Here is a 15,009-nt window from a genome sequence, read left to right as displayed (position 1 = left end):
TAAAATGCTTTTTCAATACAGTCACTGCCATTAGCTATGCATTTTCACCAGTGATGAATAACAGCCTACATGCCACACTCATAAAAATCTGCACCAGCAGAGGTGACCCACTGTTTCACAGCTGCTATGATAGCATCATTGCTAGGAAAACGTTGCCCAGGAAGCCTGTCTTTCATTAGCCTGAACAGCTGGAAATCAGAAGGTGCTAAATCTAAACTATACAGTGGGTATGGTAGGACAGTCTAGCCAAGAATGGAAACATCCCCAAAGGTCTTCAAACTGATCTGGCATTACTTTCAGAGCAGCCCTCAGTGTTGAACTTTTTTAGTTGTTTTTCTGTTAATACCATTGTGTAGATGTGAAAAGTCATTATAAAGTATACTGATTTGGATACTTCATTCTTAGCCAACACAATTAATCCCCAGTAATTTTATCTTTTTTGCATTGTGATTTCTGTGTTAGGAAACAAAACTGAAAATTTCCATTGTACTCTCTGCTTTGATATTGACCCAATTTATGATTTTTGTCACTCAGTGTACCTGTGATTCATTATTCTCACTTCTTAAGAGATGTAATCAATGTTGAAATAACTCATAAACGCGTAGTGAGGTGCTGAAGTATTATAAATAGTGAGCTGGGCAAAAAGTGCTGTTATTAGTTCTTCCAGGCAGTGTTCTACATAATATTAAATTTAGCAAGCGCTCTGTCATTCTACTCATACACTTTGAACAAAATTTTCCATTTATAGTAAGAGCTACAGGATGAGCTCTGCTTTTTGTTTTGTGCTGCCCTAGGGAACAAGTTCATTGAGGTTTTAGCCAAGTTCTGTTGCCAGTTACCTTAGTGCAGTGTTGGATTTCTAATGCCATTACAGTACTTAAGGGTTGCTTTGAATGGCAGTATTCTAACAGATGTTTTAAAAAACTCTGGAGTCTACAACTGGAGAATGATTCTGAATTTTTAAAACTGTAGTCAGCATAATGGAAGAAGTAAAAAAATGCACATCCTAATTACAGAGGATATGTTAATGGAGTAATGCACAGTGAATATAAACAGAATATGTAAAGTTGGACATACCTGTTCTGCCCCGTTGTATGCCTCCAGAGTGCACAGGGTGCACAGCAGAATGGGCTTCTGCTGTTCCATCAGCAGCCGAGCTGAGGCTGTTGGCCATGATTACAGTTAGGATCAGTCTGTATAATCTTAGCGCAATTACTTTGCTGCACTGAGAACGTACAATAAAGTACTGCAGATAAGAATCAGATTTCATCAATCAGAAAACAAAGGTTCTCCACGCAAATATGTTAACAAGGATGGAGATCTTCCAGCCCACAAATGGGAGCCACCTAACTGCTTGACGTTTAATCATTTGTTAATCCATTTTACAGTAATGGATCCTGACATTTAAATTGCTCCCGATCATATTCACTGGCTGCACATACCTTGCCTTCATACAAAAGAGTACAGCTGACACCGAAGGTAGGTTTTTGGCCTGCAAAAGAGCCCTGCTTAATTCTTTTGTTAATGTGCAGAGTGGAATGGACTGTAGTTAATCCTGCCGTGCTTAATTTCGCTTTGCAAGACTGGCTGCTTGTTGTCAGTGAAACCAGCACTTCTGGTGGTGCACAGGAAGCAGTCTGGCCAAAGGGGGCTGTTTTTCTACAGTCACTCTTCTATCTAGAACAGCAATTTCAAAAATATGCATCATTTTTGAGGGAATCAAACTGATTGTTTCTCAGTAATATCTTCAGCTGGCAGCAAAGTAGTCGGTACTCCATACAAACTCTTGAGTTTTTCTTTCATTTGGTCTACAGCCTTTTGGTAGGAGAGACTGCTGCTGCAGCATTTAAAGTGGGGAGGAACAAACAGCTACTCAGCCTTGTGCTTTTACCATCTGTGAACACGTATCACCAGTAGAAATGATGCACACGCACTGTTTTTCACAGTGTTTATACTCTGAGCGCCCGCTCCCAGCCGCTGCCGTTCCCGCCGCGCTCCGCTCCTCCTCACGGCACGCGCAGCCCATCGCTGCGTGCTGAGCGCAACTGCAAACAGCTCGGCTTGGAGAGTGCTGCTGCTGCTGCTCTGCCCCGTGCTGTTTGCTTATAAATAAAACCTCATTCGCACACGCGCTTGACGCCAAGCGCCGCACAGCTTCGCGCCTTGACTGTTGCACCGGGTGACGGACCGAGCCCGGCAGCTCGCGTAGCCCGAAAGATGCTTCACGGCGGGGTTTTAGCTTAGCTACAGCCGCTGCCACGCTCAGCGCCAAGGCGGATCCAGCCCAGCAGAAGGCGCGGCGGGCCAACCGCTCCACCGCGTCCCGCCGCCCTTCGCCCCGCGGCCTCCCCTCAGCTCCGCGCCGCCGCCGCGCGCGCGCTGCTGCCCCCTGGAGGCGGGCGGGCGGGAGCGGCGGAGGCGCGCGAGCCGCAGCGGCTGTCGTGAAGGCAGCGCCTCCCCGCCCCGGTCGGCAGTGAGGCGGCGACCGAGCCCGGCTGCGGATCGCAGAGCCCGCCGCGGCGCCCGCCGCCCTCCCGCCCGGCTCCGAGCCCTCGTCCAGCCGCCCTCCAGAGCCTCGCCTTTCTCCCGCCCGGCCAGATGATGAACTTTCTGCGGCGCAGGCTCTCGGACAGCAGCTTCATCGCCAACCTGCCCAATGGCTACATGACGGACCTGCAGCGGCCGGACCCGCAGCAGCCGCCGCCGCCGCCGCCCTCGGCCTCCTCGGCGCCCGCCTCGGGCTCCCCGGCCGCGGAGCGCCGGCAGCCGCCGCAGTCGGCGCCCCCCCAGCAGCAGCCGCCGCCGCCGCAGCAGTCGGCGGGCAGCAGCTTCTTCAGCTCCCTGTCCAACGCCGTGAAGCAGACGGCGGCCTCGGCCGGGTTGGTGGACCCCACCTCCGCCTCGTCGGCCGCCGGCAGAAAGTTCAAGCTGCTGCTGGTCGTCGACGAGCCGCACACGGACTGGTAGGTGCCCCCGGCCTCGCGCTCCCTTCCCTTGCCCGTCCCTCGCGGCCCCGCTCCCCTTCCCGTGCCGCGGGATCCCTGGGGGCGGTGCGGGGCGGGAGGGGCTGCCCGCAGCCGGGCTGGAAGACAGTGCCCGGACCGAAGCCCCGGAGCCGGCAGGGACTGGAGCCGCGTCCGTCGGCACGCTCAATAAAGCTTGTCTGCCGCACCGAAACGGCGTGTCATGTATTCAGTGAAATAAACACCGCGTGCGAGCGCGGGGGGCGCGAATTTGTTTTGGATGCCGTGGCGCTACGTGCGCTGATTCACATCGGTGAGCTTGTTTTCGTGCTCGGCTCACCGCTGCTGAGATGCGTGCTGGGGCGAAGGTCCTTCGGCAGATCGGCGGCGAGCCCGCAGCTGTGCCTTAGCTCTGTGCGTGCGTGTGGTGATTAGGGTAATTAACAGCTGGGCTTTGCTTTGCTTCCCCGTGTGATTTACCAAAGCTAAACTTGTACTGCAACTCGTTCCTTCTGTTGCCCGGGGGAGAGGTCACCGCTTCTTCAGAGCCGTTTGCCGTATAGGACTGTGCTGAATGTTGTCGTTTACAGAAAGATGTACGTTTATTCACCTTTATCATCTTTCCCTGCCGTGTGTTTACGTGTCAAGCTGTGAATCCCCTCGCGCAGTGTCACCAATTGCGGTGTATAATATCTAAATTGTGCCTAAAAATAATACGGAGTAAAACAAGTATGTTGTTACAGCACTGACATCATTCGGTAATGGATTGTGGGTCTGTGATTTTACTGTCAGCTTCTCGAATTTGTATCCCCGCTGCCTAGACGTACGTGGGCAGTTCTGATTTGAGATCGTTTGCTTTGAAATGGTACTTTAATATAATATTCAATACAGAAATTTATGCATGATAAAGTGGAATTATCCATAGCAAAGGTACTACGTTCGTTAAGATAATGTCACCTGTTATGTCTCCCTTTAAAAGCAAACAACAAACCCGACAAGGTTGTTGTATCTGCCAGACTACAGAGAGCCTCTGTGCCTACGTCACGGAGATGCATCCATGGACACTGCTCACAGCCTTGCAGATACATCTGTTTATTTGATATTCTACAGTGCATGTATTTCTGCTTGGTAAATTGAATAACTACCCTACCATGAACTGTGTTCATGAAGTTTGTTTCTGGTACTGAAGCCAACCTGTGTATTATAACCATGGAATGTTTTGCATACTTGATAAATGCATTCAATGTGAACACAGTATTTCAGCAAAATTGAAGCTCGTAAAGGTCTATTTTGTGAATGCCACCAACTGCAGTTCAGGTAGGTGGCCAGATACATTCTCAAATGTACACAAGGTCATGCTTGCCTGCTTTTTCTGTGTTTTTTTCCTTCCAATGGTATGTGATGTGGATACATAGTAGTTGTATCAAGAACAGTTTCTTGGTACTGTGCTGGTACTGTCTGTTTTTCCTCTGAAAAGCAAACCAGGCTGAAATTGGGGATTTTAAAGTAAGCGTTGAAATACAAATGTGTGTATTCTGATAACATATGCAGAAAAGTTTGTTCTGTATCTTTGGAATTTTGGACACCCATGTTGGAAGGTATTGCAACAGGATTTGACTGTATCATGCTTATGAGCAGGCTTGGACTGCACTATAAGTGATAATTATATTGAAGGCTGGAGGTGGCAATAGATAAATGACAATGATCTCCTGGCTCTTCCTCCAGCTCCCTGCCTGGTATGATGCACTGACGTAAGATTTAGTGAGATGAGGAATGTAGAGCTGCTGTCATGTGATACATGGAAAAAATACTGTCAATAACAACAAAAACCTCAATACCAAGTAAATCTCTTATGCTAAATATAGATTCCTGAGAAATGATTTCAGTTGATTTATTTAATCCTGAGATGAAGATTACGTGCTGGGAATTTTGAGCTGCATTGTGTTTTCCTTAAATTGAAAGTGTGTCTGTTGCCTTTGGGTTGCAGTCTCAATAGAAATCAAAGAATTTCCACCTGGATCATAATGCAATCCTACTAAATCAGTATCCTCTTTCTAGCAAGCTCTGGAGTATGTATTATGCACCTTCTTTTGTGAGCTAGACATATTGTTCCTTAATTTTAGCGCCAAAAGTACATTGTGTTTCTGTTATGTTTAATTTCTATTAGAAATTAATTCATGCTTGAAGTCTGAGATGTACTAACCCTTCCAGTGTTGTTGTTGCTACTGGATTCATATGGGTTATTTTACAAATAAATGAATGTCCAGTTGTTAGCATTCTTAATCTTGATCGCAGTGCTTTCTATCATTTTCTTGTTGTAAAAAGCTTTTCCTTTCACAGGCTTTGAAATTATTCTTTTACTGTTTCTTTTATGGCATAAGGAAATTAACTTACCTGTGCTCATTTGCTTATTTTGCCATGCTATCTTGTCTTTAGGGAAAGAAATAAATCTTTAAGGAACGAAAGCAAGTATAGTCATCTTGTCAAACCATGCTCATTACTCTACTAACACTCAATCAACTCCGTGTTAGAACTGTGAAAAATTATTCCCCTACATGCTCTTCCGAAACTTGCAGCTATGTAAATGAGAGGGACCTTCAAGGACTTCCAATAAGACAAGCTGATGTCAAAGGCTTTGTATCAGTTAATACTGTTACTCCTGCCTCCAAGACAAGTGAAGGAATAAAACAAGGATAAGGCTTTCAGTCATCTTCCATAGGCAAACCCAAGACAAGCTATATTCAGTGCTTCTGGTTCTCCTGGTCTCCTTCTACAACAAATGATCTTTTGGTGCAAAGGTGGAAGAAAACAACAGTCATTTTTGTCAATTATATTTGAAGCTTTCTCTCATTCTAAGCTATCACTATAAAGAAGGGATGACTTGTAATTCCAACACTCCTTCAGATAAAGCAGTGCTATTCATTTATATAGAAGCAGTGGAAAAGCTCCTCTTATTTTCTGGCCCATTCTTTATGCATTTCAGCATCATGTTCTTTTCATCTGCAGCTGCATACTAAACAGATATTTGTAATACCTTCACTGATATCTAGATCCTTTTCCCAAGTTACCACATCTAGTTGAGAACCTTGCAATGTATTTAAAAGGTAGAAATCATTTTGGTGGAAAAATGTATGATTCCAGGCACTTCATGGATCTGTTAGGGAGGGGAAAGCTTCAAAGAACCACTTTTTACCTTTAGACTTTATATAATAGACTTCAGCCTGATTATTTTGCAGGTTTAAGTATCTGTGTTGCTATTTTTACAAATGGAAGAAGCTAAGAAGTAAAATCATTTGCTCAAGGTCATTCAAGAGCCTAGTGACAGAGCTGAAATAAAAGCTAGATATTTCGCTTCACCTTTTCTTTTAATTCTCCTTTTCCAGCTGTTCTGCTGTAAAATTATCAGCTAGACATGTTTATTTTACAATATATTCAGTTTCTTCAGGAAATAACCATTTTGTTCTGCATGCAAAATGTGCTGAATATTCAGTTCTGTGTGAGCAATTGATTAGAGGGTGTACATCAGTGGCAAGGTGCCAAAATGCTGCGTATGTAAATCCTTGTCTTTATTGAAAGCTTATGTATATTTGGAGAGTTGTTTACATGCTGAAAAGTAACCATTGCTTGCCTGGTCTCGTGCTTCAAAGATTGACTCATTGGCCGTAGTGATGAAAGAAGCAGATGGGAAAAGCACAAATCTTGTAAGTATCAGTGTATTTCTGCTCTACTTTTCTCTCCATCCCAATGATTACACATTTCTTGTGATATCTGCTGCTTTAGTAGTTACCTATGTTGTGATAGGTCCAGAAAATTGTTTCCAAAATCCTTGTGCTATGGGCTAATATTGCTCATCGTGATGTTTTTAGTCTTTCTGGCATTGTCTCAGTGCAGAAAGACACTGATTTATGATACAGAAATTTACTTCAGTTTTATTTATTTATTTATTTTGCAGTTGTCCAGGCAACTGAAAACAGTTTCAGTTAAAGATACTTGTGATGCTGTTAGGTGTAACTGCCAAACAACTTGCATACTACAAGCTTTAAAAGTTTTAAAGTGTTTTAAAGTGATCTTAGTGAGAAATTTCATCTGTATCTTAAAGAATTGGCAACCCTGCAGACTCGTTAAGGTTATGGCCTTTGGACTAAGTTCCTAATAGTCTTAAAAGTGGGATGGCAAGCAGATTGTAACATGAAACCAGCATGTGCTTAGATAGCTCCTTGCAAGCAGGTGGTTAGACTGGTCCTACATCTCAGCACACATTGCAGTTAACTCTATGCTAAAGCTCTGCATTTTTTAAAATCAAAATAGCAACATACTTAAAGAAGACATGACTGTAACAGAAATGCTCAATCATGGCCTGAACCATCCACCAGATGGAACGCCTGGTGGGAAGTCAGGGCAACCCAGTGGAACTCAGTTGTTCGCAATGCAATGCACCTGAATGGCTGAAAGGGGTGGAGCCAGGATCCACCTCTTCCCAGCCCTCATTTAAGGGTTGGCACTGGAGGTGAGAGTATCTCACTGGAGATTCTTGTGTGCCTGAGACCTTCTGAAAGTAAGCAGGTTCTTTTCTTAGTTTCTATGTGCACAGCTGTTGCATTTGAGCAAGTCTTCTGTTGCTGCAGCCTAGGACCTTGCTGCTCTGCTGTTACTACTGTGCTTTCTGTGGCATTAGAGCATTATAATGACCAAAAGTAACGTTGCCATGAGCACAAGCAGCATGTCTTTCTGCTGTCTGAGAGGACGGATGAAACAATGTGAGCTGTTCCAGAAATTTTTATTTTGAATTCTTATCTACTGGTAAGGTATGAAAAACCAAATAGCTTTTACTGAAGGGATGAAGCTATGGAACAATATGCCTCGTTATTTGTTCTTTGTCCCCTTCTTCTTTCTTTTCTTTTTTTTTTTAATCTTCAGTGAATGTTGAGCAAGAATTTAAGAAGGAGGGCATGCAGCTGAACCAACTGAAGTGAATGGCATAGTAACGTGTTTACAAATCTGAATTTGTAGCATTGAACAGTCTTATTCAAATAGTACTTCATGTCTGTACTCTGAAATGGCCAGCTGATATAGTTCTTCACCAGATGATGTGTGTGCTAGGATTTGATGATAATGCAGGAGAAGATTCCAGAGGGTTTTTTAGTTCACCTTCAGTTCTCTAATGCTTGAGTGCTTTAGTATAAATAGCAAAACACAGTATACAATAGAGATTGCCTTTTGACAAGATATTTATAAAAAATAGAAGTAGAAAACTCTTTCTGGAAAGAGCTTTTATCCTCCAGATTGTGTATTTCTCTATTTAAACAGTTTCTTGTGTGCTGTGATGTAATTTCAGGCAACTTAGTGTGCATGAGATGTTCATTAGAAGCTTGCACATTCTGTATGTGTTCATTTTTGATTTTGTCTGCCATCCCCTCCGCCATAGTTGGAATAGGAGTGAATCTTGCAGTCTAGTTAGTTGAAAAGTGAAATGTCTCCAGAGGACTTTCTGTGTTTTGAGCTGTTTCTGTTTTAAGCAGATGCGTTAGTCTCTGTTCTGTAAAAACTACAGGACACAGCAAGCTATAGTTGTTTTTATTACAACCATGTTTCTCCCGAAGATCAATGCTAAATAAACATTCTTGCAGTATATTCTTGATATAACACTTCAGCATTTGCATTTTTAGTACCCAGTTCTTAATAGTACAGTGAGATGGTTTGTATGCAGTATCACAGAATTTTATTACCTTCAGTATTCATCCAGCTTGCCCCCAGCAACTGCTCTAAACTATGGAAATCTCTTTAATATTTTATATATTTGTAGATAAAATACACTTTGAATTTAAAAACAATATGGTAAGACCTTACTGTTTGTGAATAAAATGTGCCTGAAGAAAGGAACAAGAAGTACAGAAAGTTGTATTTGGGTACAGGATCTCTGAAGAAGAATTCTAGGCCAGACTGGATGAAAACTGCTAGATGAAAGAGTAATTACAAGTAGGTGGAAGAGCTGTAAAGAAATGGTGAGGAGAGCCATCAGCTGTGAAGTAAATATTGCCTGAAATAATAATATTTGTCCCAAAGATGAGGCTATTTACAATGTAGAGTGGAAAAAAAGTGTAAGAAAGTGATAAGACCTTAAAAGTGCCATGGGTGGGAGGACATTATGGCTTGGTCTAGGATGTAAAATATTTGCTTGATTGCATTGCTGCTTCTGCTAATTAAGCAGCTCTGTCTGTGCTAAGTCAAACTGACTTCTGAGAAGGGAGCCAGTGCACTTTTAAACAGCTGGATGGAGGAGAATGTGGGTATATGAGTATTCGTGGCAACATAAGTGCAGACTATGAGCAATTGGAGACTTGCAAAAAAGTGGGAAAATTGTTTTGTTTATCAATTTTCCAGTACTACTTTCACCACAAGTGTGTATCCACCTGGCTGAAACAGAAATAGTCACAAACTCTGATAAACACTGATTAAAAAAAAAAAAAAAAAAAAAAAAGTTGATGACCAATGTAAATCTGTTTGTATATTTGCAAGCGAAAGTTATATAAATGGTAATTCAGAAGACAGTCTTAAATCTATAGAAGCTCTTGCTGGTTTTCCTGTGGACAGCCCTGTGATCCTTTCCATCAAATTCTGCTGTTACTAGAATGTGGCTTGTAAAGATAGTATTATATTTGTTAACTTGTTGCTTTTAGCAGTGAGCTGCTGCTTTTACGAATCAGCTACTTCTGTCTCTTTCAGTCACTGTTTGGTAACTTTGCAGCAGTGGAAATTGCAGCCTGTTCTTTGGAATATTGCTCTAGAGGGGACTGATTTTTCAGGCAGAACAGCATCTAGAGCAGAACAGCACCAGCCCTCAAGCTGTACCTAAAGCTGACTGTTTTCTGGTTTGGCAGTGTCAGGCAATAGCATGGGACATCTGCTTTTCTCAGTGTGATTGTGGCTGCCTCTGAGCAAGTGAGCTGCCTGGGCTGATGAAGGCCACCAGAGGATGCCTGCTTACTCTGCTTCTTTCTGAATTGCAAACATCAGCAGAGATGGGATTCAATTAAGGGATGGATCCAGTAGGCTGTGCTGAAGAAGATGGGACTTCAGGTTTCTTTTTTAAACTTTTTCTTTTTTTCTTACCTACGTGCAGCAGCTGTTTTCATCCCTCTTTCTGTGTACCAGTTACTGAAGTGAGCAGAAGATGCATGGGATGTCACTGAAGTTGCTGAGCAGGAATAGTCTTTTAACAGCTTTCACCTCTGGACACCCATGTTTGGACTCGGAGCATTTTTTGTAGTTACTGAACTCTCAACAAAAGGGGCAGGAGAGTTCAAGCTTTTTCTTCCCTCCATGGGCATCAGATGTGGTTTTGCCATGTGCAGACAGGAGTGTAAATGCACTTTCCATGTTTCTGTAAAAAGCACCATGGGGTGCGTGGTGTCTAATGGAGGGTGATCACCTCTTGTTTCATCCCTTACCAAACAGAGAAGAAAAATGGCACATGGCACCATCAGCCAGTCTGGTGCCAGAAACTGTAACTGAAGGCAGTTCGGGTGCAGTGTTTTCAGAGGAACGAACTCCCTACTATTGATCCTCAGAATGGGACCCACTTCTTGAGATGAGAAGAGATTCTGCCGGAGCAAAATTACAAGTTCTTAGACTCTGTGTGGAAATGCTTTAGCTCTATGTGCCATGCTCCTCAACAGGGGAATATTTTTAGTTTTAGGAATCTAGGAAATAACATTCATGGTGAAAAATAGGATTATGTGCAATATGTAAATCAAAGTAAATTATATTAATCAGTAAAAGCAGCTTGTTTTAATGCATGGTTGGTCAAAGTCAACATCTCTGCTGGGTCTGCATTTGGCTCGTGTATTGTAACAGATAGCAGTTAGCATGTAAATTGGGTTTCATTTTATGTACCACAAAGAGCAGCTTTATTGTGGACCCGTATAAAGGTGTGTGTGTGCATATATACACATGCATATTTTTCTTTCTGCAGTAAAGCAGGGATGCTTTCCTGAATGCCCTGACCACGATTGTCCTTCATGAATTATTTTGTTTTGTCTGTAAACTCGGTAAAAATCCATGCATGTGAAACTAGTAGCAGTTCTTTAAGGATGCTAATAGAGGAAAAAAGAAGTTACAAACAGCTCTGATCAGGTGGTTAATGTTATGAAAGTACATTCATCACCCCTATCCTTTAAAAGAAATTAAGTGCCAGGATGCAGGCTCAACCTATATACTTTTATTCTCTTCACATGGAATAGTTTTATTTCTGTTCACGCTCAAATTGAACTGTTAGTAATGCAGTTACTGTCTTCTACAATTCTCTTTATCAGCTGTCTCCATTAATACTGCTGAGGGCATTCTGAGGACTGTGTGCAGTCATTTATCTAAACTGTGTCAAGAAATAAGACAGAAAACTTCTAGAATTATTTAAAAGCTGCAATCTTTCTTTAATAATGTCAGAATTTGTTGTTTTTTTCTTGAATTGTTATTGCAATTGTGTAGATAAGATGAAGAGGAAAGCTCAATCTGTGTTTTCCATTTAGTTGTCTTTTTTTTTTTTTATTATTAACAAGTCCTCATTTGACCTTTATGTTGAAACAAAAATGGAATATTTAGCATGAAAGTACTGTGGAGTCAAACGAATGACAATGAAAGGTGTAAAGCCACTTACTGGCTGTGGAATGTCTCAACATTTGTTTATTTGCTCTTGCAATTTGCTTTTCCATGTGAGCAGTTAAGTACTTGCATGTGCTACCAATGGATTTTCGGGGAAGTTGTAGGTTAGTAACAAATTTTATACTAGTTGATACTATTCAAAAGAGAAATTTCAAACCACTTTTCAGGGATCACTTGGTTATTCTGGGAAGTTTACTCCTGGTTTTAATTTGTCACCTTTTATCCGAAAGAAGAAAAATGTATGACGTGCTGCTCATAAATTTCTAGCTACAAACTAGGGTAAATATACGAAAACAAGTTTGTCCCATTAAATCTACATTTATTGTTTTAAAGAAGGCACATTCTGTTTTTCCAATAATAACAGTAATTGAAGATACCCCGTATGTTCTTGGACGTGAAATGTAGCAAGCTGCCTGAAAATCCAGAATTTGTAACATTTGTGCTAAATATCCTGTTAAAGAAAGGAAGTTCATAGATTGAATCATATGGTCTTAAATCCTCACCTGAACTACATGTATAATTGACCCATGCTGCCCAGGATGTACACACAGAATGAATAGTAGTACTGAGAAGTGTGTGTATGTTCGTTTCAGTACAGCTAATGCTAAGAGAAACCATACTGAATGAGCAGGGTTGCAAATTAGAAGCTGGAGCACACGCCACAGTTAAGATGGGCCCTCATTGTAAACATGCTGAGTTGTGCTCAGTTGTTGCCTGGCTAGATAGATTAAAGCCAGCATGTGTGTACCTCCCTGTGCTGTAAGACATTTAATTTGTCTTTGTGTGTTCAGTGGCTCTGTTTTTTATACCACAGAGTATGTGCAATAGGGAGGCTGGTAACTTTTGCTCAGAAATAGTAATAAAGTGGGGAGAGGAATTTAGAACGGACAGAAGAAAATCAGTTTCTGCACTGAATTACTGTTTACTATTATTTCTGTACTGCTTTTCACATAGTTCTGTAATGAGTAGCGAAACGTATTTATCCCTCTTGAACTTGGAATTAAATTAATAAGTATTAACTTAGAACTAAATTAATAAGGACTAACATAAAATGTTCAACTGAGTACTTGCAGTGAGGTCTCAGCCTACCAATCCATATGTTGACTGTTTTGAAATCTTGAGAGTCTTTGAGTCTTTGCTCATTTGACTGCTTTAGAAGTAATTCTGCCCCTTTCCTTTGATAACGATTCCTGCAGTTCTGAAATTTGCCTTTCTAGTCTTTTCAGACACTTTCGATGTCATTAGAGAAATGTTCCAGAAAAGGTGGCATTGACCTTCTGGCAGCAGATGGACAGTGAAGGCTAAAAGCTTTCAGTTGTAGCAAACAATTGGAGCAGATTTCCTGGATTCCTAAATTAGGTGCCAGAAGTGTGAGCAATTATGTCATAAAAAGTTCAGCATTTGGGTATCTTCAGAATGTCCAGCATGGCTAAAGATTGTGATTAATATAATACTATGCATATTTGCACTGTATTAAACAACTTACATACAATGCATTTGCCTCATATTTAAAATAAATATAATTGTTTGTATACAAGTAATGGATCTGGAAGTTTCCAGCCAATTTTTATGATAATACTTCTGTGAATGTTTCATCCAAGGACTTCAGCAACATTCTTACAGGAGATATGGGAAGGGAAAAGGGAGGATAGCACTCACCATTCAATTGAGAGTAAGGGTTTGTTTTTATTAATTCCTAAAGTAGACATTGAAATGCTGGAAGTTCAGTCTTATGAAAATTAGTCGTGACTGAAATGTATTCAGCTTAGAGAAAATCCCTCTTCTGGGCAGAAGTCAGCACCATGACTCAGCTGCTGCTCTTTTCTGATAAAATGTATGTGGGTGGTTATGCTGCAGTAATCTCTGTAGCCTTCCCTTCTGTTAGAGCCTACAGACATTTTTCTTACACCCGCGCATGTTCTCTGGTTCTATACAGCAGATTAATAGTTCCTTTGTGACAGTTGGAAGATGTACACATACAGCACAGGATCTGCTATATACAAGAGATGTACATCTATTGTTTTAAAGAAAGCACTTCTGTAGTAAAACGTGTAGTCAGAAATATGGGAAGTATGTTTAAATAAAATTATAAATCCTACATGTCAACACTGGGACATCTGTGGGTTTTTTTTTTTCTTTTGAACACTGGGAATTTATCTTATTTCTGGGTGAATTATTTGTGTTTTTCAGCAGAGATTTGTTGTATTTTAGTCAGAAATCACTAGAATAAACACTATGTAAAATGGTTATGCTAAAATATCTGACTGTGTCTTGAAAAGCTGTTGGGTGCTTTCCTATTGTTCTTTAAAACCTGAAGGTGCTGGACTACTGTTGGAGTCTTCAGCAGGTGAAAGCAGAGAATTTAATAAGGTCAGGATTGCTTGTGTTTTTTTTGGAAGACAAGTTACACAGTATGAGGTTCTACACTGCTGTGTCACTCCAAATGAAATGAAGAGGAAAAATGAGTGTAACCTCTATTTTATTGTGTCTATATATTTTTTTCTTGGTTTTCTTTTCTGGAGTGTTTTATTTTTATTTTAGAATTAAACTATATTACAGTCCGTATGTAGATAGGATGACAAAGATTATGTAGTGACTCTATAACACAGTGTAGAAGCTGCTGAGGACACGTCTTCTGCATGCGTTCTCATCCATTCGGAGAGGATCTGTTACCATAGTGCATGCATTACATCTTTGCCATGAGCCTGAACTTGCCAATCAGGTTTATTTTAGTTTATATTTTAAAATCAGTATGAATACATTGTAGTCTAGATCTACTTTTTTTTTTTTTTTTTTTAAAGATTATTTTTGTGATTCTGTAGTGTTTTTTTTAAAGTGTGCATACAGAGAACTTACAGGATATGTTGTGTGGGATTGTTACTAGAAACAAAATTAAATTACAAAAGGATGGGACAAAAAGGAAATGATTTATTGCTCTGTCTACTCCCAAGGGAGTGGGAAGCTTGACCATTAGCTCCTACTAACTCATCATTTTATCAAAGCACCATTCACTAAAATGGCCCGTATCTCTGCTGTCAGCTGCCCTTTCTTGAAGTCAGTTGATGCCCCAAGTCTTTGTGGTTTTCCTTGTGATAGTCAGGCACTTTGAGAATGGCCTGCTGCATCTCAGTTAAAGAATAACAGTGATTGAGTAACCAAAATGGGTGAGATTGTTTTTTCTTCTGAAGGTATCTTTTATCATAATTGTCAGGTTTTATTATTTTTTAAGTGAGAGCTCCCAGTTACGTTTGTGCTGAGGTGGATTTACAGTAAATAGAAAGACTTCTTTTTAAACCATTTACAGACAGCATTCAAGGCAATAGCTAAATTGACTAAGTTTCTAAAATATTAACCATTGCTGAGAGATACTAATGTGGCATTGACTGAG

The 15,009-nt window shown here is 41.1% G+C and overlaps 1 protein-coding gene across 11 annotated transcripts in view; it reads left to right on the top strand.

The window, feature by feature from the left end:
* The first annotated feature begins 2,531 nt into the window (after nucleotides 1–2,531).
* Nucleotides 2,532–15,009, top strand: part of SYN2 (synapsin II) — a 144,475-nt gene continuing 131,997 nt past the window's right edge. For all 11 annotated transcript variants that reach the window (XR_006169712.1, XR_006169711.1, XR_006169713.1 and 8 more), the window contains exon 1: nucleotides 2,532–2,963. Coding sequence is in view for 4 of the 11 variants with exons in the window: in XM_042823597.1 (XP_042679531.1) it covers nucleotides 2,599–2,963 (365 nt within the window). In the remaining 7 variants the exon portion in view is untranslated. The remainder of the gene's footprint in view (nucleotides 2,964–15,009) is intronic.

This window comes from Centrocercus urophasianus, unplaced genomic scaffold, assembly GCF_019232065.1.
Source record: "Centrocercus urophasianus isolate 14NV4802_14NV808 unplaced genomic scaffold, USGS_Curo_1.0 seq_22, whole genome shotgun sequence".
Taxonomy (NCBI): Eukaryota; Metazoa; Chordata; class Aves; order Galliformes; family Phasianidae; genus Centrocercus; species Centrocercus urophasianus.
Note: the sequence above shows the minus strand (reverse complement) of the source record. Positions and strands in the feature narration are given on the sequence as shown.